Source organism: Dromaius novaehollandiae, chromosome 1 (assembly GCF_036370855.1).
Source record: "Dromaius novaehollandiae isolate bDroNov1 chromosome 1, bDroNov1.hap1, whole genome shotgun sequence".
In the NCBI taxonomy this organism is placed as follows: domain Eukaryota; kingdom Metazoa; phylum Chordata; class Aves; order Casuariiformes; family Dromaiidae; genus Dromaius; species Dromaius novaehollandiae.
In genome coordinates, this window is record NC_088098.1 from 152,374,086 (window position 1) to 152,396,519 (window position 22,434).

A 22,434-nucleotide genomic window follows, 5' to 3' on the forward strand; every position below is an offset into this window, starting at 1 on the left:
ATGCATACAAACATTTCAGATGACTGCAGGGCCTGGGAACTAGATGCTAAAGCATCACTGGTATACTGCTGGTCACCAACATTAGTATGCTGTTTGCAGCTAGTCGGTATCTCTCCCAGTATCTTATGTAGATTCAAAGATAGGCAGGGACTTAAACTTTATGGTGAAACACTGCTTCAACAGTGAACCTAAACCCCATAATGCTGTGTTAGTTAAGAAGTGAACCTGCCTAGATAGTGCTATAAGACCAAAGTTGCTGACCCCAACAATGAAACAGACCTGTAGACATCTATGAAATAAGCTGTGTGCAGTACATGGTGAAAATGGAATCAGATTTATTTTAATTCAGGCAGTCCCACTGATCTTCGGTGCTAACAAACGATAAACTATTCTAGCAATTCAGATTAAATATTGGGAAGAAAATCAATTATTTTAAAACTATTGACAATGATACAGACAAGTTTAAAATAATGTTGCTGGAGCTACTGGCAGATGTTTAATGTTGTCACAGGTAAGGAATCATAGTTTAAATGAGAATTCTAAGTAGTTTTCATTCACAAGATTAAAAAGGAGTTCATAAACCAAGGCAGAAAATTTGTTCAGCCATTGGCTGCTGCTGTATCTCCTCCTTTGCTCTCCTCACATTCATAGGAGGAATAGAAACTCCACCCATCCTACTTCTGCCTGAAGATCAAAGTCAGTGCACAATTATCAACACATCCAAGGACTGAAGACATTCAAGCATGAAAAATTCTCTGGCTAGTTTCTTTTTCCTTTTTTTTTTAATTTCATGGGTCAGTGCCCAGACACCAACCTGACTTCTTGATCTGTTCAACAGAATCTATTTAAAAGCAAGTGTGAGTAGACAAGGAAATGAAAGGAAATATTTGTGGCAATGCTTGTTGTTGAGATTGAAGTGTTTCTTTTTTCTTTTCTGACTGATATTTACAATTGAGATGATTTTTGTACCCTCCTGCCCTTAAGCAGAACTTTCCTCTGATCAGATTCTGGGGCTCTGAATGTTATGGCTAGCAAATTCTGACTTCTCTGGGAGAAGCCCAGAAATGAATAACTGGTTATCGTAAGACTATATGATAGGTAGTAGACTTCACTGGATCAGTTTAAATTATTGAAGTCTAACAACCTTTGTTTAATGATCTATCTGGTTCAGGTTATTTATCAGCATCAAACTTCAATGTACAGCAAAGAACTCGGAAAGTAAAAAATTCCAGGAACGAAATACAGAAGAGCTCTGCAAATATTTTTGTGAGTATCAGTTTGTAGCAGACATGTGATTTCTAATTATTCTGTTGTTACTGATGGTTAAAATAGGTAAGCCCAAGGGGTGTCAGCAAGACTTTCTGTTTATTTTCTCTAAGAAAGAAGAGTTGGGTCCTTTATGCTGACTTCAGCAGGAACTGTCATTCTCTTTCCTCTTTTGAATCACACTCCAAACTATTTTTTCTTGCCTTTCAAAGGCAACCAACTTCCACTCATATTTTACATAAATATGTTTGCTGAAATGTTCAAACATGGAAATAAGGTATTTTTTCTCTTTTGAAATCTGAGAAAATGGAGTGATTTTTAGAGCTGCTGAGAACCAACAGCAAAAATATGCCAAGCATTTCTGAAAATCAGACCGCACTGTAAGGAGTCTATGCATAGAAAGAGATAGATAGATAGATAGATAGATAGGTCAGTCTAATCATAGGCAAATAAATCAGAAGATATGGACTTCAGTCAGTAAAAGAGACCCTGAGAATAGAAGAGTAAATTTGGATTTCTTTTCAGAATGAACATATTCATTTTCAACCCTTTCCTTCTTCAAGCAGTACGCAATGGCCTTGGATAAAATCGAAGATTTGAGTCTGCAAGAGACACTGACCAGAGCTGAGACAGATGAAGTGGAAGGTGTTACCGTTACAAAAATAACATACAGCATATGGGATCAGGTTTGGAACTTCAGAGCCAGACCTGATGATCTGCTCATTGCAACCTATGCAAAAGCAGGTTTGTGTGCATAGGAGACGGAAGAGAAATGTTTGGGATATTACTTACTGCTGGAATTGAAAATTAAGGTTTTCCATTGTGACTGAGATTTGTTCAATCCCAAAGCAGACTTACATTTTAAAGAGGTGAAGCTCTGAGAGCTGTGGCTGTAACTTCTGATTGCTTTAATGGAAATGAAATAATAATAATCTGTTACTGTCAAAGTTCAAATGGTTGAAGTCTGATTACATATACTTGCTGTTCTTTGTTTTAGATTATATACAGACATATTAATGACAACACTAGAACTTTTCAATCGATAAGTAATGATTTAATACCACCTAGTTAAAATCATTGTTTACTAAGTAATAACAGAAACTAGCTGAACTATTAATTTTACTATGATTTGGTTAATGACTTGGTATAAACAAGTACTGATTCTGGAAATGCCTTACTTATAAATAAGAAATCACCAAATTAGCTCACTTAATAATGACAGGCAATAAACTACCCACCATCAATCTAGCTAACTAATATTTGTATTTAATTGGAAATTGGCCACTTAACTCGTTTATTACCATTTCTCCTCTTGACCAGCCCCGTTATACTTATTACAAAGAAAAACAATGAATAACAAGCACTCAATATTAATTCTGGATGAACAAAAGCATGTACAATTTAGGGATTCAGGAACAAATTCAGGAACATTTGATGATCACAAGAAATTAATGACTGGAGTTAATAAGAATTTTTTAATTTTTTTCCAGCAGAAAAATGATTGTTACACAAATTGATTATTTTCATAGGAAAAGTACATTTTGCTGAAAGTTTTTAATTTATTTCAGGTATGCTGAAAGCAAAAGATATTATTTTGATCAGCCTGGATTAAAATCCCTCAGCCATTGGACTGAAAAGAAATAAACAGCTAGGAGTCAATTTGGCATTACGTTGCCTCTGCCAAAACTGCATAGTTCAAGCATCTTGTTAAGGGCACAGTTTCATGCCCACATTGTTTCCCACCTTATCCCCTAGCCTGTCCTGTAGCTGACCTGCCACAGTACCTCAGGGCAGGTGTGGTTAAGCCCGTGATCATGGCCATAAGGGAAAAGAGGTCCATGAGAGACACGATTCTGTACCTCCTACAAGATGCTGCAATAGCTCAGGCAGATGAAGTTTAATGTTATAATGACCTTCATTAAGGCATTTCAGATGAGAATATTGGAAATGCTGCAATCTTTTTGTAATTCCAAACTGTTTGAAACTTCTAATTCACTCAAAGTTCAGATATTTCAATTTTTCATTCAAATTCAGGATAAAACCAAACATTGAAATAGCTGAATTTTTGTGAGGTATGAGAATAAGGAGGAGGGAATTTCACTCTTTCTTGCAAATAATATAACCTCCAAATAACAGTGAGTTTATCCCAGAGCTTTTTTCAACACTGTGGTGGGCATGAGGGTATTTCTATCAGCATAAAGAAAACTGTCCCAAACCAGAATCCCTGAAACTTTGCTTTGGAAATTACCTCTCTATTTCTAGTAAAGCATTTTTCCCCCACTATCATCTCTTTCCACTCTGTCCATCATCTTCTGTGCTGTCCCTTCTTCCTTTAATATGGAGTCCATCTTTTCAGCTTCCAGTTCTCTGACAGAAGTGACTCTCAGCTCTTCCTGAGGGAAAAATATAAACACTGACATTTTCAGGTACCACATGGACACAGGAGATAGTGGATATGATTCAACATAATGGAGATATTCAGAAGTGCAGACGTGCCAGTACTTACAAACGGCATCCTTTCCTTGAGTGGTCTCTCCCAAAGTCTTCAATTCAGAGTTACTCAGGTAAATATCATACAGATAGGTTTGTGTTTTAGACAAAATGAAACAGCACTATCCACCCAGACAGCATCCACTGCTCAAAACACAGGTTTCCTAGGAGAGGTCTGATTTGCTTTGTCACTGTACGGTGCACTGTCAGGCATTAGGGCCCTGTTTGGTTGCCTCAACATAAATACCTAGCGCTATCCAAGCCTAGGCAAGGCTGGCAGATATGACACAGACCCTACTGGAGACCATGTTATTCTGGGGTGGCATCTGAAAGCCATGTGTGATACTCCACGGTACCTAACACAGCAGCAGATATGTATAAAATAGCAACATGTGAGCAACTGAATCTCACTCTGAGATTACACATTATATGGAACAGAAGCCTATCTTGGATGTATTCCCAGAATGTGGATGCTGTTTTCAGTGGTTTTACTACTATTTTTAGTAACTTCAGTTAAATTCTAGAGTCTAGTCATCTCAACATGATATCAGGCATTCAGGCACCCAGCAAACCTGACTGTTCTGCAAAGAGAGCCTCCTACAAGACCCTTCCCTCCAGCAAAGACTCCCATTGCACACTGATCTTTAAGCCACACTCTCTTCACATTTGAAGCTAAACAGTTTCTCTGACTCTGCAGTAGGAGTGTTAATTTTTCTCTTCTAAGCCAGACTGTCTTGACATATACAGAGACAAAACAATGTTGATAGAGGCAACAAAAAGAAGGATGGGAAAATAAAGAAATAATATAAATCTACATATCCCCACGTATTCTCATGTATTTGTCTATATCCAAAACTATTCAAAATCCACTGTACGAAGATTTTGAACTTCACCCATTCCTCTCCTGGTCTGTCTTCCTTCATATGCCATCCAGAAAGTCTGGTCAACCAGCATATTCTTTTTGCATCCTAGAAAGAAACCACAGTCTCTTACCTGCAGAGAAAACGGAGATCATCAAATGTTGTGAAGGAAAAAGATTGATCAGTTATATATAATTTGGTATTTATAATTATCCCTTGGGATGCAGATACAGGGGCTAGACATAGGTCCAGAGTGTCAAATCAGTGTTCCCCCGTTCCTCCTTGAAAATATAGGTAAAAATTCCACCAGAAGCACTGCAGTTGCTTCTGGGTTTTTATGCAATGTTGTATATGTGTTACACTGCCATATAATTTATAGTAGGTGAATTGCAAGGTGAACTGCTAAAAAGTCACAGTCAAAAAACCACATATGAGAATAGCAAAAAAGTACTAGTGGAGTTTAGATAACAGGTCATTCATTACAATTAAACATTCCACAGGCCTGGAATTAGCTGAAGTTATGCCTTCTCCACGAACACTAAAAACTCATCTCCCTGTGCAGCTGGTACCCCCCTCCTTCTGGGAACAAAACTGTAAGGTAAGGTTGAGAGGTAGGACTCAATTCTACTTTAGATGGAAAAAACATGAGCTAAAACAGGACTGAAGATGTTTTCCAGAATCCTTGTGAAACCTAGAGTTCTCCCCAGCAATATTTCCTTTAATGTACAATGTGTGTGTGAAACTAAAGAAGTCATGACTAAGTTACCTTAGCTGGATTTCAGAAAATGGCAGTTTCTAAGCAAAATCTCTTAAGCCTTTGTCACTCAGGCCCCGAGAGAAAACTCCAGGAGACGCTTAACATCTATACAGATATGTGGAATTTCATGTGTCTCACATTTCATATTTCTCTTGTTTCTACATGCAATAAAGGTAATCTACATGGCAAGAAATGCCAAAGACAACCTGGTGTCATACTACCATTTCCACAGAATGAATAAAATAATGCCTGATCCAGGAACCTGGGAGGAGTTTGTGGAGAAATTCATGGCCGGAAAAGGTGATGAACTGCAATAATTTGTATGAGATTTTGTTTATTTTAAAAATGCCTAACTTTGATCTATTTATTTCAGCTATGGTTTGAAATCCAGTGCTGACAGAGTGATGGAAGGATATCTACTGAAAGTGTTTCAGGAGTAATTTATCTTCATTTGGGGTGTTTTATTAGTACCTAAAAGATGGATGCTATCTTTACAGCCCCATTATGAAAAATGTGCTACTCTTTATTCTATCATCACAACCAATTTTCAGGTTTCATCTCTTCTTTCTTTGAGGATAAAAGAAACCTGCTTGGAAGCCAGCAGGGAAGAAACAGTGGTTTGATGGCTGTATTCTGGCCTGATACAGGAGAAACCAAGATTTAATTCTGTGAAGTGTGAATTTGAGTTGAGTCTTTTTACCTATCAGACATTGAGACAAAGCCAGTTATCTAGCTAGAGAAAGGCACTGCCAGAAGCTGATTCTTCCTTTCCTAAAAGAATGCCCATATTCAAGAAAGAAAAACCTACACACATGGATGAGAGTCTGCAATTTTTGTCAGTAAAGCTTCTGTAGATGCTTAATGTTTTGCCACCACGGCGGCCTAGAGACACCACTATCTTGACCAGCGTAACAGTCTCATGTCTAAGGGAGACTTTGGGTCTTGTGTTTTACCAGGTAGGATTGGGATACTTCTTGGAAAGAAACAGGCACTTCTGATTGCATACTAAATATTTAAACTGGGTAGAATCATAGAATAATGCAAGCTGGATGGGAACGTTGCTGGTTTTCTGGTCCAGCTCTCACCCAAAGCAGGGCCGACTAAGAGTGGTCTTGTCCAGCTGAACAGATAAATCACACTCCAGAAATGTCTGTTTCTCTCCATTGACTGTAAATGCAGCCTAGATGTTTCATTCGATGTATCTGCATTTGTTGCCATCTAAAGTCAGACATGAATCCTGCTCTGAACATCCATACACCTGAGGGATAATTAACGTGAATGCTATGTACAGCACAGAGCACAGTAGTCACGGCCACAGTGATTCAAAACCAGCTGGGAAGTGCTCAGACCCTGGTGATGGGGGAAACATAATTTCCAGGGATCTCTAAGACAAACTGAGCATTTACAATTGCTGACATTCTTTCTTTTTCAGTGCTCTGGGGGTCCTGGTATGACCATGTAAAAGGATGGTGGAAGGCAAAAGATAAGCATCGTATTCTTTACCTCTTCTATGAAGATATGAAGGAGGTAAAAGGCTGAACGTATCTTTATAGAGCTCTGTTTGAAATCTGGAAAGCCAGTAGCTATTACATACACCCAGCCTATTATATGCCTGCTGTATCAGCAAGTCTTCAAACAATCTGATGTTTTCATCCTGGCAACAATTATAACTTGAACATTTTGTTTGATTTCTTTGCTTTTCCTGGCTCCGTATCTTCTCCCACTTCTTTGTCTGCACAGAATCCAAAGCGTGAAATTCAAAAGATTCTGAGGTTTCTGGAGAAGGATGTGGAAAAGGAGGTTCTAAGCCAGATACTCCATCACACCACATTTGAGATAATGAAGGAAAATCCCATGGCAAACTATACTAAAGATTTTGAGGGAATAATGGATCACTCCGTTTCCCCATTCATGAGAAAAGGTGCTGAGGTTTATTATTTGGCATCAACTCTGTCTTCTTGGTTGTTAATTTGTTTTGAAATAATCCTTCATTTGAAATACAAGTATCTAGTGAGTTATGGTTAATCGGCTTCAAGAAATACTGGCAAATTAATCTTTTTGCTTTGCTATGCTGTTCTGTAGGGGTCATTGGAGACTGGAAGAATTATTTCACTGTGGCACAGAATGAGAAATTTGATGAAGATTATAAGAAGAAAATGGCTGATACCTCTCTTGTTTTTCGCATGGAACCCTGAGCACTAGCAATGGGAATTATTCTTTGTGATCTATCAACCTTTTCCTTTTTATACATTCTGTTTTTCCTTCACAAAATATCTGTGTTCCCAAGATTCCGATAGCTTTCTTTCACATGCCACTGATTTTTCATTATCATACGATTGCCCAAATTATGTGGAGGTTTAGGCTGGTCTCCCTGAAGAAAATAATCCCCTCTTTAGATACTTCTCAGTCATCTCTCCTATGGTAACTTTCAAAATGAACAAAAATATTTCAGAAATGCCTTGAGTTTTCGTCATTGTAAAACTGCAGTTTGTATTGTTGGCATTTTCAAATCAACCTCTAACAGAAATTAAAGATCAATAGGAAAAAAAGGTGTTAAAGGAGTGAAAAAAAATGCTCTCAACATTTTATGTTATTCTCATGCTGTACAAACATTAATCAATAAATACCACTAAACAAATTTTAAAGATGGTAAAGTATAAATAAAGCAACAAAAGTGCACAAAATAGAATCATTTTCTTTTTTTTTCTTGTTTTAACTGGACATCATAAATGCCATTGAGATGAAAGCAGCATTTCCAAAAATACCAAATACCCATTATGTTCATTGATAAAGCATTACAAAAAGGGCTACCTACAGGCATTTAGCTACAGTCTAGATGTGGAGGTCGTAGTTCCTACTGCAGTAAGACAAGAAGCTTTCTTCACTGTTGCCCTTTGAAATGCATAGTGTAATATTCTGCTAAAGTCTGGAAAATTCTGAAGGTTGGTGTGAAGGAGGACAAGGGTCAGTGCTGCCTATTCTCGCTCCCTCTTCTTCACCTTTTTACAAGTGTTCTTCAGATGCATCATGCTATTACCTCCTTCTTTTCTTCACTCTTCCGCTGTTGACCGAATATACAAAGCTCCCAGTGAAGACTCAGTTGTAATAGAGCCTGGCCAGGTCTGCTTTAGCATTAGCAGCAGTGCTATGGCCATTCTTCGAGCTGTAGGAAATGAATTAAAACAATTTACAGCCCATTTAATTATAGACAACTGTTCACAAATTTTGTTTTTGAAGTGTTGCCATTGAACTCGTCACACAAAAAGCCCCCAAAGAGCTTCTGTCTCACTGAGTTTACTTGCTGAATGTCACAGGGAAAATAACAGAGACTGCAGCATCTGCAGGAAAATGCTATTTTAGTCTTGATAGTCAGCTTAACACAAAAAATATTTGCTGGAGGTGTTTTTTCTTTGGCCAGTAGAGGGTTTCAGGGATCTGGTAATAGCAGCCACTGCTGACATGCACAGTCCATTTCCGGCTACAGATTTAATTCAAACATCTAAATTGAATGCATTTTTCTAAAGGGCACCAATATCTTGCATCAAGTTTGGAAACAATCAGAAGGGAAGGCTTGCTGTTAAAAGGTATGGTGTCAGATCCTGGCACCTTAAGTGTTCCCCAAAAGCCCAGGAAACACTGGAACTGGAACCAGTCATTCACCACACTGGTGTAAACACGAGCATTTGAATGGCTTTGGGTCAGTAGGGGTTCTTGCCCATATATAATGTCTCAGTAAACTGAGTACCTGAGAAAATGGATTCTGGCAGATGTGCTGCCGTTCCACACAGCAAGGCTAAACATCAGCCTGGGGAGCTCTCTCATGTCTCTGTTTTTGCTTATGATTGACTTATCTTGTTATTTTACTATCAGCAGTAGGAGGAAAAGGCGTTGTCTGCTCTCTGGCCTATCTCCGTTCTCCTGGGTCACTCCACAGACCCACAGGAGTCAGCTCAGTTTGTCAGTCTAACCCTGCAGTGTCATGAGACCCAGCAGAACACGGAAAACATGCTTAACTCAGTAGCTAGGTGACGTTTTATGAGCTGTGCTGTACCAAAGGTCACAAAGATGACCTGTTTGTTCCACCTTAGAAACCTCTGAATCTGTCAAAAGTGCCGAAAGTGCTGCGGGTGGCTAGAGCCCCATCTGAGCAGGAGTCACACCACGCACCACGCACAGCCACACCAAGCATAGAGGCACCATATAATAAGGGGCTCACGTCACATTGGCTAAGCCATCTTTGCTCTCCCCTCCTTAGGCAAATCTTTGCCTTTACCCACCTGGAATTCAGCAGCTCTGAACAACCGATAAAGAGTAACATGGGTCAGGTAGTGAGGTCTGCACAAAAAGGAGGTGAAAAACCACTAGATGTGTGGTTATATAAAAACAGGATTTCCTTATCTTAGTGATCTTATCCTTATACATATTCAAACACAGAAATGTTAACCTTTATGACAAAACACACCTGGGAGGGGATAGAAAAGGAGGGTGTTTCTGTTTTTATGCCTTCTGGAGCCAGCAGAACTAAGAGAGATCAAGCTGTGGATTCAGTCATAATTTGTAATATGATATTAATTGCACCAGTGTAAACATTCAGGGAACAATTAAGTGTGCCAGTGCTTCGAGAGATCCATTTGTTATCAGTGAGAATGACTGGATCTGGAGCTACTGGGAAGTTTGAGAAAAAGATGCATTATGCATCCCCCAGAGGGGCCTGGAAACTAGTATGCTTTGGTGCCTAGGTATGACAGTGTGCCAATAAACAGACATGCGTGTATGTTTCTGGGAGGATGACTAGAGGGTGCCAGCATCTAGAGCACTTTCAACTTACATATCTTTATGTCTGTCAGTTGTTATGTACAGAGGAGCTTAAAATGATGTGTGATACAGAGATCATTTACTAATACCAACATAAATTGTTGAGAGGCATAATTTATTTTGACATAAGATACTTTAAATCAATGAGCATCTGCAGAAGAAGATTGTACTTGTTTAACTACATTATTTTTAGTCAATTTAAACTATCATCATTTGTGCAAACAAAAAGCTTTGTGTTTACTATGATGTACAGAGCTCTAGTTAGAGATATGCACTGAATATACTCTGATGCATTATTTTCATCCACTTAGCTAGAGGCATGATTTTACTAATTCGCTTACACATGTGCAGCTTCTTTTACATCAGTTTAAAATGGCCTTGTATCATTTTAGCTGATATAATCCCCCAGCAGCTTCTTTAATGCTGCTTACCTCTCTCTCTTCCTTTATAAGAAAGTATGCCTGTAGAGTTTCGATAGCTCAGAATCCTTTTTATTCATCTCCAGCAAATGTTTGAGAATCAGTGTTGATTAGTACATATTAACTATTCACATGTGCCTGTTTTACAGCTGTGCAATAACAATTACCAAAACAAATCCTCTCAGTGGAGTGGAGGAAGATTCTTGCTTTGATACAGGCTTTTTAACAGAACTGCTGATAAGTAAGACTTAAATCTAATCTCCCTTTAGCTTTACTGCCTCTAGGAACTAGGAAAGCCTTTTTACTACCACATGGAGTGCAACCTTTTATGAAGCTGACTGGAAGAAACATCAAGCTTTAAAAAAACTAAAGAAAGTGGCAGAGAAGGGGGCTATTCTGTCTTCTTACCTAGTATTCCGAGATAGAAGAAACACTGGTTTACATTCCACTGATTTTACCTGAGATGATCTGCTTCACGCTTGGATTGAAAGTTATTATTTACCCGGTCAGAAAATAGACCACAGACAGAAAATAGGGTTTTTTTCCACTCATCCTGTACATGTATATGATATACAAAACACATGATTTTTATAATGATTTGACTTATGTCAACATGTTCAGAAGAACCTTATCTTTACAACAAGGTTAATTATTAATTTGGGAATATTCTAGAGGTGTATTAATACTACATTTTAAGCCTGGACTTAAAGCTTCCATTTCCCTTGTGACCTTGTTGAGTGACGCAAGCCCAGCTCCAATGTGGGCTGTAGGTGAGGCTGGAGGCACAACAAGAAAGAAAGTATAAGCACTTCATACTCATAGGATGCAACCAAACTGTGTTACCAGACCTAAATCCGTGGGCTTTGGCTGCATAACAAGGTGACCTGTTCAAGCTCTGCCTGCCCTCCAAACCAAGCACAGGCTTAGGCACTGTGTGGGTGGACCAGGAATGTTGTCATGTGGCAGTGCCCCATGGTTAATGTTGAAGAGGCAAATTACTCATGGTTCATTTTCTGGAAGGGCTTCAGCATCCCCTGCTGCAAAGGCAGTTGGTATTTATAAGCAGTGTAAGCTCAACCTGGCTTTAGGTGAAGGGTGAAGGTTCACAGCTGAATCATGGGCATCTACCATATGGTCATGGAGACAGAGAGCTTATGTCAAAGTCAAGTGACTCTGGCTCCTGCACTGGTAGGGGCAGTATAGATACAGGCAGAGTCTCAGGTTAGACCCTTAAAAATGAAGGTAATGGAATTTAGAAAACTTATTAAAATTGAGCTTCTTCATTCATAGTAACCTGTTTGTTGTAGTGATAAACCACACTGGTCTGTATTTGCTACCGTTTCTGCATATCAGATTTAAAAGTATTTTTGTGTTCAGCCAACAATGGAACAGTCTTTAACAGGCAGACCCAACCCTAAGTGCTCAAACAAAATGTTAGTTTCCCTGTCTCGGTTTAAAGTTAATCTTTGAACACATTTGGTGGGCTCTGCAGATTAGTAGTAGAAGAGTGAACTTCTTAACCCCCAGTGTCCTGTTGCAATTTAAGACCAGAACCAAAGACTGTACAAACAATTTCTTCTTTAATATATAACCAATCCTTCACAAACAAAGCAGTATAGAGATAGAGTGGGCAGTACTACCCCTGCATTTTACTTACTCATACAAACATTCATTAGCATCCTCTGCTCCCTTTTGCACCCCTAAAATTTTTCACTATACCTACAGTCTGCTCAGTTCCACTACAGGAAACACCCTACTGAACCCAAGTCAACAACACGGCTATAGTCAGCCAAAGAATTTAAGGTTCATCTGCATGGGGAAGAGAGAATATTTTAAGTTTCCAAATAAGGAGTCAGTAAGAACAGTTAAAATGATGTAAATTCATACTTTGCCTTACTTTACACTACTTTTGCATATAGAAAAGCCATAAAAGCTGCTCAAAACAAAGATACAGACCAAAGAGTGTGTTATCCTCTGAAGCTGTCAGAAAGTCAGATTCTACAGTTGCAATTGTTTAAAGTATGAGCTCTGTAAACTGAAAACACATTCACTGGTTGCAAAATTATAGCAATTTTCTCATTCTATACAGTTCACAAAATTCCTGCAGGTCTACTAATTGCAATGGTGGTGAACAACCATTTGTACACCACCTCAGTGGAATGACTAATCCCAGTCCTGTGGATCTTGGCCTTTCAATGAAAGCAGAATTTAAAATTTGCTATGCTGTGCCCCAATGCGTCTCATGAATGTCTTGGCAATCTTGTTTTACATAAAAAAAAACTATTTAAAAAGATGACTAATTACCTTTTACAAAGATAATAAAATTATAGAATATATGGAACATATGATTTATCCTTCTTTTTCTCAATTATCTTGTCCAAAATTAGCTGCGTGCAATATGTATCATCTTCCTAGCTCCTTCTGGATGGATAAGATATACAATTCATAATTTGCTTATGAAAATTATGTAAAACAATTGCAAGTATGAATCAACATTTTTTTGCCATGAAATGTGGATCAACTTGTACTTTATTGTAATAAATTGAACCAAACAATAGCCAAAATCCTCAATCTTTTTTTTCCTAGCTATTTTAGAAACAACCTTTTTTTTTATTCTCTACTGTCTCCTAGTCAGGATGCTTTGCAATTGCTGTTGCAATTTAAGAACAAAATGAATGACTGTCAGAAGTATTTCATCTGTAAAATGTAACCAAATCCTTCTTGCATAAAATGGAGGGGGGGGGGGGGGGGGAGGAGATTGGCCTGTCTCTGTCAAACACATGTCTCCCAGGAGTAGGGAGCTATACTGGGGGCTGAGTGCCTTCTAGCTAGAACGAGTTAGTTTCAGAAAGCCTGCGATGAGTGAGCTGGTTGCTCTTGTCATCTGAAAAACCTTCGGGTACCTGCCTTGGGGCATCTCCAAAATCGGTTTCTTCATAGGCTAAATCATGTGATGATTGGATTGTAATAAATATTTTTTGAGTATACAAGGTAGGAACAACTTTACAGGAAACATTATTTTCTCTGAGTTTTTCCAAAAAGAAGGTAAGCTATCCTATCTCTCCAGACCTGCAGCTTCAATCAGAGACTGAGCTGGAAAGACAAAGCAGTGCAGTATGGCCTAGTTTAGGGCCAAAAGCTATTGCCACAAGAGGGTTTTGGAAGGACTCTTAGGCAGAAATTTTCTTCCTGAACCCATCTGAAATGCCCATGTTAGACTGCAGCACTGTCCTAGGTGCCCAGTTCAGTGTGTCCCAAAGTGGATGGGGAAAGAAAGTTTCTAGTCTACCTAGTGCTTTAGAATATAAGAATAGAAATCAAGAAAATGCAGCTTCTTGGGCTTTGGTTATCGAGACCTATCTCTTGTCAACAATCTCTGTGAGGACATGGGACCATACACTGCTGCTGCAATTGTTTACATGCATACATTATAACAACAAATATATACAATATATAGTGAATGTGTCAGGGAAAACAGATAAGGAAATCAATTTCTGAGGTATACGTGAACAACCTTTCTGCCTTTTGTCACTATTTGTCATTTGAATTTTAAAATGACAATAAGGAGACTTGGAAAAAATGCAAATTATTCCTCCCTTATTAGAGCAGCATTTTCACTAACATAACTTTTTTTTCATTAAAATAATAGATAATCTCTCATGACACTATAATTAATTCAGTGATATTCAATATTTATCAGGTGAATTGTAAACAGAGTAATATGCCTAAATTGTTTCTCCCAAGCAACTTCTCATTAAGAATCAATTAGTTACCATGAAAAGTCAGAAATCCTTCAAGCACTATCAAAGTGTGTGCATGATTAAAATAAAAAGCAAAATAAAAAGTATCTGTACTTTAAAGATATTAGTAGGTACCACTCTGCTCATTCACCTACCCGGATATGCCATGGATAAAAAAACAAGCCTAATGAGAAAACAGAATTGTGAGCCGTAATACCTGGCTTCTACTACTCACTCTGCTAACGAGTCTTTCATATACGACTCTTGATAAATCACGTAATCTCTCCATGCTTCCATCAGGATGTTAAAAAACAGTATCTTAAATCCGTAAGTCCTGTCTGAGCACATCACTGCTAACCCCCTTCTCCTTGTGCTCAGACAGGCGAAGCGTAATAGCGCTGCAGCTGTACCCCTTTCCTTGTGCCATTTTTCTGACACAGAGGCCGCGGCAGTGCAACACGCACATCCTGAAGGTTTTCCTCTAACAGGGGAATTACCACCAGATGGCTTAAGCTATCTTTCAGGTTGCTTTTGCTGCTGAAGCAGTTAACAGCCTTATGGTATTATATCTGTCATAAAATGCTTGCTTTAGAGGGCTATATTATACCTAAAGCCTGTGTCTATGCCTCCCTTGGAAGAAATTAGGAGCTGTAAGCTCGGAGGTGTATGCTACTGCGCAGCAGGAGCTCCACAGCTAGGCCTGGTCTTGCAAATCCGTTTTTAATGATAGTATCGAGCTTTTCCATCACAAAAATACGACTGCAAGAGGGCGGGGGGAAAACAGGGAAAGAATACTCTAGGCACTATTTGAAGGTTAGTGGGTTATTTCATATGAACAGACTATTTAGTGATTTTAATTTTTTTTTTTTTGGTCACTCCAGTTTCCTTCCACCGACTCTGCAGGAAAGGCAAAACTCTGCGCACACACGCCTTCCTACACCGGCTGCTTCTCAGGTCTCCAAGTTACGCGACAGCAGCGGAAAACGCGGGAGCTCCCACCTCACGCTCCCACCTGCAGCCGCCCCTGCGGGAGACTGGGCATCGCCCCCGCGGCCGGGGCTCAGCGGCACCCGCCGCACCTGCGCGGGGACATGCGGCTGCGGCCGGTGCCACAGGCCGAGGCGCGGGGCCCGGCTCCGCTCCCCCTCCCCCCGCCGGCGGCGGACCGTTACTGGCCATCCCCTCTGAGGTCGCCCCCGCCGCGCGGCACCGCGGGAGGCACACGCCGAGCCCCGAACGGACATTCCCTCATTATCATACGGGCGGGTGTAGGGAGCGCTACGTCGGAGGCGTGGCGCGGTGACGAAGGCGGAAGCGGAGACGGGGTGTGAGGAGGGTATACCGGCGCTGACAGCGGCTGCGGCGCTGCTATCTGCCCGCCCCTGCGGCGAGCCGGCTCCGCCATGGAGGTAACGGGGCGGGCGCCTCGCGGAGGCGGCGTGGCTGGGGGGGAGGGGAGAGCCGTTGGGAGGAACCGTTGGGGGGGGTCGCGTGACCTTGGGACCCCCCGCGCGCGCCCCGCCCCGCGGCGCAGCCCCTCCGGCGGCCGTTGGTGCGCGGCCCCTCCCCACCCCCCCCCCCAGTGCCGGGGGGATCGGCTGCGCCGCTCGCCTCGGGGCCGCCCGGCGCTCTCCCGGGGCCTTCCCCGCCCTCCCCGCGGGCGCTGGGGTTTAGTGGCCCCGGGGGAGCGGTAGGCAGCGGGCCTTGCTCCTTCGCGGGTCGCGCCGCGCGGGGTGGGGGGCTCCCGCAGCAGGGGGGCTTGTGAGCCGCAGTGTGGGCTGCCACAGCTGCTTAGGGCTTCCTGCTGGGAGGCGGAGATGTTACCCCGGTTGCACAGACTGGTGGAGAGCGGCCGGTATTGATTCAAGGGGTGGGAAAAAAAACATTCAGAGGCGATGCGGTGCACATCGTACTTGGTTGCACCTCTCTTTTTTAAAAATAGCATGAATGGACAGGCATTCCTTTTTTTTATGAAGATGACCTAGTACTTTAACCGTGCATTAACTATGAAACGCCTGCCGACATAGGCAGATCACTGAAGTACATGTGTCTAGTGTATCTTTCATAACTACCAAGATGAATCCAAAGGCAATCTTGAAGAATTTTAATTTCATATATGGAATTAACTCCCATTAGTGGCAGAGCTGGGCACTCTCTAATTATGCCCCTGTTTCCTAAAGTAATCAGAATTCAAAATGTTTTAATGTGATTCAATGTGTTTAGATTTGGTGACATCTAAAACTCTCACATTGCTCAGAAAATCACTATTCAGGATGGTCATTGCTTTCAGATGTTATGTGAAGTTTAATATATAGTATTCCTACATTGGTTGGTCTTTACAAAAGTATGTTTAGTCCTTGTAAGGAGTAGAGAGCACTTAAAAAAATACAAAACGTGGCATGCTGTGGCTTGGGAACACCTTAGCGTAAATGAGGTAGGCCTTAAATTAAAAAAAAAAAAAAAAAAAAGCAAAAAACCTCAGCTTTATCAGTAAAGCATGGAGGCATATGCTGTTCTCAGAGTGATAGAGTAGAAACTTGGGAATCCTTACAGGATTATCTTTGGCATTGCGCTTAAGAGTGTTACCTCTGTTGGCTCACAACTCCGATGCACGTAATCCATCAAGTTTAAGGTTTTTTAATTAGCATCTTTCTCAGCATTCTTTTAATTAAAACACATAAAGCCCTCTACATGAGCTGCTTGTGATATCTTTTACCAGAACATCAAAACTGGATGCACCTCCTTGCATGATACAAAGTTCTGCCTTTGTGCACGTCAGTGTAAAGAACAATAAAAGCAACATGTAGATCTATCTGGCTTTATTCTAACATCAAGAGATGTGTGCTATCATTATTTTTAAATGGTACAGACAATTTCTTGTACCTAAGTGTTCTATGTAAGCATATTGTTTGTAGTGGCAGTGTTTTACTAGCAACGATGCTCAAATATTAAGAATTTGAATATTGAAAAAGTTGCATGTTCCCCAAAAATCTGAATTGTAAGCTTCTTTATAGTGTTATTTCTTAAGTTCTGTATTTCTTTAACAGGCATACTGTCTTTCATAAATTTGCCTATGCCTTCTCAAAAATTCTAGCCCATGTGATACAGAGAGATATTGTAGCTGCCTTTGTCCTTGGTCTGTACTTGAACTCATATTTCTAATTATGGCCTTTCTTGATATCTCTATCAGCTGTTCTCTCTAAATTATTAATCAGTGAGTATCCCTACCAATAATATTTAGATCCAGTTTGTTTTTTCCAGGGTTTTTATTACAAGGTTTTATTTTTCTGAATAAAGAGAGTAGCAAAATGAAACTGAAGGTATAATATCTAGTCTGATAGTATGAAAGAAAAAGCAAACTGAAGCTCAAAGCTTGGAAATGCTATCCGTAATATATTGGAAGTGTCTGTCCCATTTTTCTTTACTGCATCTTAGTTATGTTTATTTCTTTATGTTCCCAAGTATATGTAAGCATATCTTGTATAAACCCACCCTGAAATAATGTAGAGTCTCACAGATTACATCTGAGGGAGCTTACGGTAAAAAGTGTTATACACTGATGTTGGGAGTGGAGAGGCCAGGCTTTGCAGAGCCTTTTCAAATGCATTTGTCAGGCTACCACTACCATATGCTTTTAGTGCTAACTAATGTGTTTTTTTTTAAAAAAAAAAGTGGTTCTGTGTTATATTTTCTTCAAAAATTCCCTAAGTCTGATTAAACTGCCCTTCCTCTACAAGCACTGTTACTCCTGCCTTTTCTTCAACAAGTATTTTAATAACAAGATACTGAGTCATACTTTCATAACTGGTTGTAAATCAAATGATTTTTCTTAGTATATTAACTCTGAATGGAAATTAAATAGTGAAGTTGTAGGATTATACTGATTTAGACATTAAAAGTTTTCTATTCTGCTGTTGTATTGGAACTAATTGTAATAGATCTCTAAGGAAAATTCCTCCGTTATCCTTCTGACTAGTCCTGCAAGTGGTTTAGCTTTCTTGATTTCCTGCTACATTTGCTTTTTTCCAGCGTGTGCAGACTTTCAGTTACTTCTTTCGGTAGTCTGCATAAAAATGTTCATTTCTTGCATACCTTATTTTATTGTAGGTACAAGATGCTGTGCAAGAGATGGTGGCTTCTCCTGTCACACCAGGAACAGGCAAATCAAAGGTAATCTGACTTCACAAATATAACTTGGATAACAGTGGTTTTGAGAACAACAGCTTCATAGTAGGAAGATATAAAGATATTTTTATACTCTTCTGTGTCTTCTATACTTCTTGAAAATTTGATTTACAAATGCTAGGCTCAGGAAAGCCTATTTTGGAAATCGTGGAACAAAATTTCATTTTAGTGCATTCACTTCCTGTGGTAATATTCGATGAGATATTTATAGCATCTAGTTCTGGAAATAGTCTGCTTCCTTATGTACCGACACTTCCTTGTTTATATTGGCAGTAAATTAAAAAACAGTAATGTTAGGTCAGCATGTTATATTCAAAACATTGTGCGAATTATATTACTGCAAAGACCCTGTTGCTTTATTTATTTATTTTTGACTTACAGGCTTCATATGTTTTCTGGTATCTCTCAGTCTATCTATTGTACTGGAGTCCTGCCCAATTAAGTTTTCATTTCTAACTGATGCTACCCTGTTAAATATTCCAGAATAATTTTGGAAAAGCACTGAATTAACAGTAGTTTCTGTTACTTCACTGTTACATCCTTGCAGATACATGGTAAGACAGTTTCTTGCCCTAAATTTTAGCATCTTGGAAATCAGATGCTAAAATGCCTGTTTGCTCTTTACCTCTGGATTAGAGGAAGCTAGGTTTTGTAATATGTACTTTCTTACAGCTGGACACATTGCCCAAAGAAGATCTCATCAAGTTTGCAAAAAAGCAAATGATGCTTATACAGAAAGTGAAGTCAAGGTGTACAGGTACCTTACTGCAAGAATAATTTATACTTTAATGCTTGGTACTGCTTGACCTTCTTTAATATCACAGCACACCCTTGCTAGGTAGACTTACTTTCTAGGCAGATACTCCAGACTTTTCTTTTTTACCTGAGATTTCACTATTTTTGTGGGAGGATATAGACTGAAGTTCTTCAGTAAAGGGAGGGAAGGCAAAAAAAGAAAAATGAAACATTGCTTTTGTCAAGTATTAAATTAACTTTGACTTATCAGGCAGTGTGGTGTGATGAGACAGTATAGGCTATGCAAGTTAAAGTGGGACCTGTCATTATCTGTTCCACTTACCTGCTGTAGTGATAAGCTTTTCAGGAAGCAGATAGGAGGGGCAAAATCTCTAATACATTTTGTGTAACTGATTGTGCATAATTCATCCTGTTGTAGAGCATAATAGCATCTTTAAAATGGCTAGCTGCTTTATATTTGATTGATTTACTTCTTTAATGAGAAATTGTAAAATATGCCAAATGGAATTATGTGTTAACCACCTACAAGACTACTTAGTTGAAGCAATGTATTCTGTGACCAGCAGAACTAACAAAATGTTGTTTCTTAAGGTTTTATATTCAGCATCCACTGTACATCTGTGCTCCCATGCTCTGTTCCCCTCCTCTCTGTTGCCCCTCTTCCTCTAGTGTCCCCCTACCCACACTTTTGCCAGTTCCGTTTGTTTAGAGTTACAGTTATGCTGACTGGCGATAACTGCCCAGCCAAAAAATAAGGATAAGAGTGGGCTATACTAGGCTCTCTTTCAGTGGGATCATTCATAAGATCTTGCTCTTCTGCATGCTGCCTATCTTTAGAGTACCTGTAGGAACTCGGTATCTCTCCTCTGGCTTAAATTGATGATGTCAGGGCCAGGGAAGGAGTACGGAGTGTTTGTGTTTTCTCTCCCTCTCCCTCTCCCTCTCCCTCTCCCTCTCCCTCTCCCTCTCCCTCTCCCTCTCCCTCTCCCTCTCCCTCTCCCTCTCCCTCTCCCTCTCCCTCTCCCTCTCCCTCTCCCTCTCCCTCTCCCTCTCCCTCTCCCTCTCCCTCTCCCTCTCCCTCTCCCTCTCCCTCTCCCTCTCCCTCTCCCTCTCCCTCTCCCTCAGCTGTTTGTAGTATTACTTAGTAGCAAATGAAAATTGGTAACATAAAAGACATCTGAGGTTTGGACAGGAGTTTTGGATTTATTAATAATTTGATACTGTTCTAGAGCATCAATTAATGTTTGCTGTGAAATGTCTATACAACTTCTTTTTAAGAACTAGAGAAAGAAATTGAAGAACTCAGATCAAAAGCAGCTACTGGAGGAGCTGATGATATTATTCAGGTAGGAGTATGTAACGTGTTTCTGATACATTATATATTGTTACTGAAATAGGTTTACAGAAATAATTTCTAATATATATATAGCAAATATATATATAGCAAATAGCTGTAAAGCTGTTATTCAAATTGACTGTGATCAGTTTCAGAAATTCAAGATACTTTCCAAAACCTCTTCTTCCCTTCCTCCCTTAATCCCCCCATCTTCCTGCTTTACTTCACAGAACTAACACTGTTTTCTGAGGGAAAATAACTGTATAGAATAGTACAGTCTCTTTGGCAAGAGTTTGTCCCTTAGGGAAGCTTTTGTTGATCTCAGAATGACCACTGTGGTGAGGAAAGACTTCAGCCATTGAGGAGGCTTCTGAGACGGTAATTTGACAAGTTCAGGAACTCACAGAATTAAAGTACTTGTCATAAGAAATACATTTTGGAATGTAATCGGATTTTTTTTATTTAGTGGGAAAAACATCTGGCTTTCTAAAAGTAAAGGCTATATAAAGCACATCAGAGTGAAAATTCTGTGTGTGGGGGGGGGGAATTGTCAACTAGAAACTTGTTTTCAATGGTTTGGGTGGAGATTTTATTTACCTTCTAAAGAAGGGGAGCTTTTTCCCATCTTCCCACCTGGTTGTAAGTAAATAACCTGATTAGAAGAGAGATTTTGAACAGAATTTATTACTCAGCATCATTGCATTAGTGTACCTATTCCCTATCTGTGGTATTTGGGCTGAAAGTTACTTTTTAGATCAGACTGTTTTATTTAATTAACCAGAAAAACCCCATTACCAATATCTGAGTTCTTACTGCTTTGCAAGAATTACTCAGGCTTCCATTTTAAGTAATCCTTCTTCTAATGTTTTGTCCCTTAAACTTAGGCTCTAACAGAAAGACTGGATGTTGTACTTCTGGAAAAAGCTGAAAGTCAGCAGCAATGTGTAGCTCTGAAAAAAGAAAATATTCAGAGAAAACAAGAAGTAGAGGTACTAAAATGAGCAATAAATACTAAAAATATTTACTAAAATTATTTCAGACTGATACTTACTTCATTTCCTAGTCTTGTTTGTCGTATATTTCACTTTTTTGGTCTTTTTCTTCATTCAGCTATCTTCTGTTGTACCTTTAAAAAAAATCAAAAGGTTTCATATGTTAAAGCCTATTTCATCTGCAGGCTCTAATTTATAGCATTTATAGTAGCATTTATAGGACTGATAATAAATGTATAGTTCCTAGATTCATTGGTTAGATCTACAGAAATGCAGAAAGAATTCAATCTGAGCATTAGTAGCCTACATATGTGATGTTTTGCCGAGTCAGTCAACTGTGTCTTTCCATGGAAAACATACAATTTTACATTCAGATATCCTTAGGGAGGAGTCTGCAAGCCAGCATGCCTAAATCACATCAGTAATTTCAATTAATAATGAAGTGTAGAGTACAGAGTCAATTGTGTGGAATTGATGAACATTATTATAAATGTACTATTCCAGATACTTGGATTTGATGGGATAAAAGTAAATTGGTCTTTAATACATAATCAGAAAAGCTGCTAACTTTTTTTTTACTAGAGCTGAAATTTATCATGACCATTTCATGAAAGTATGCTAGTAAACTTGATTTAAGATTTAATAGTTTTCCTCTCTCATTTTACAAACAATATTGCTCTACTTGCTGCAGAGTATTATCTGAGTTGAGCTGTCCAGGCACAGCTGGATGTTTAAAAACTGCAGATATTTCTAAAACTAAACTCATAAAACTCATCAGTTTAAACAATTTATTTGGAAATTATACTTGCTAAGTTACC

General features: G+C 39.4%; 2 protein-coding genes across 5 annotated transcripts in view; both read left to right on the forward strand.

The window, feature by feature from the left end:
• The first annotated feature begins 719 nt into the window (after positions 1-719).
• Positions 720-8,062, forward strand: SULT1C4 (sulfotransferase family 1C member 4). 3 transcript variants are annotated; one of them, XM_026096924.2, is made up of 9 exons: positions 720-857; positions 1,172-1,266; positions 1,830-2,010; positions 3,693-3,830; positions 5,117-5,214; positions 5,547-5,673; positions 6,806-6,900; positions 7,114-7,294; positions 7,456-8,062. In XM_026096924.2, the coding sequence occupies exons 3-9, from the start codon at positions 1,839-1,841 to the stop codon at positions 7,566-7,568; spliced, it is 924 nt and encodes a 307-aa protein (XP_025952709.2). In that variant the 5' UTR covers positions 720-857; positions 1,172-1,266; positions 1,830-1,838; the 3' UTR covers positions 7,569-8,062. The 3 variants fall into 3 exon arrangements, with proteins under 3 accessions (XP_025952709.2, XP_025952708.2, XP_064359359.1); XM_026096923.2 differs by having other exon boundaries at positions 721-857; positions 1,833-2,010; XM_064503289.1 differs by lacking the exon at positions 720-857 and having other exon boundaries at positions 908-1,266; positions 1,833-2,010.
• Positions 8,063-15,621: 7,559 nt separating this feature from the next.
• Positions 15,622-22,434, forward strand: part of GCC2 (GRIP and coiled-coil domain containing 2) — a 32,508-nt gene continuing 25,695 nt past the window's right edge. The window contains exons 1-5 of one of the 2 annotated variants that reach the window (XM_026096932.2): positions 15,622-15,756; positions 18,455-18,517; positions 19,205-19,289; positions 20,567-20,634; positions 21,509-21,613. In XM_026096932.2, the coding sequence (XP_025952717.2) occupies positions 15,751-15,756; positions 18,455-18,517; positions 19,205-19,289; positions 20,567-20,634; positions 21,509-21,613 (327 nt within the window). In that variant the 5' untranslated portion in view covers positions 15,622-15,750. Of the gene's footprint in view, positions 15,757-18,454; positions 18,518-19,015; positions 19,087-19,204; positions 19,290-20,566; positions 20,635-21,508; positions 21,614-22,434 lie in introns of those variants that run through there. The other variant, XM_064503312.1, reaches the window with a different exon arrangement.

What these genes read in the sequence shown, in the direction of transcription:
- SULT1C4 (XM_026096924.2), top strand. Translation starts at nt 1,839, where the DNA reads ATGGCCTTGGATAAAATCGAAGATTTGAGTCTGCAAGAGACACTGACC. An exon ending in TCTGGGAACAAAACTGTAAG is followed by an intron (nt 5,215 to 5,546) that starts GTAAGGTTGAGA and finishes CATGCAATAAAG; the next exon opens with GTAATCTACATGGCAAGAAA. An exon ending in TTCCCCATTCATGAGAAAAG is followed by an intron (nt 7,295 to 7,455) that starts GTGCTGAGGTTT and finishes GCTGTTCTGTAG; the next exon opens with GGGTCATTGGAGACTGGAAG.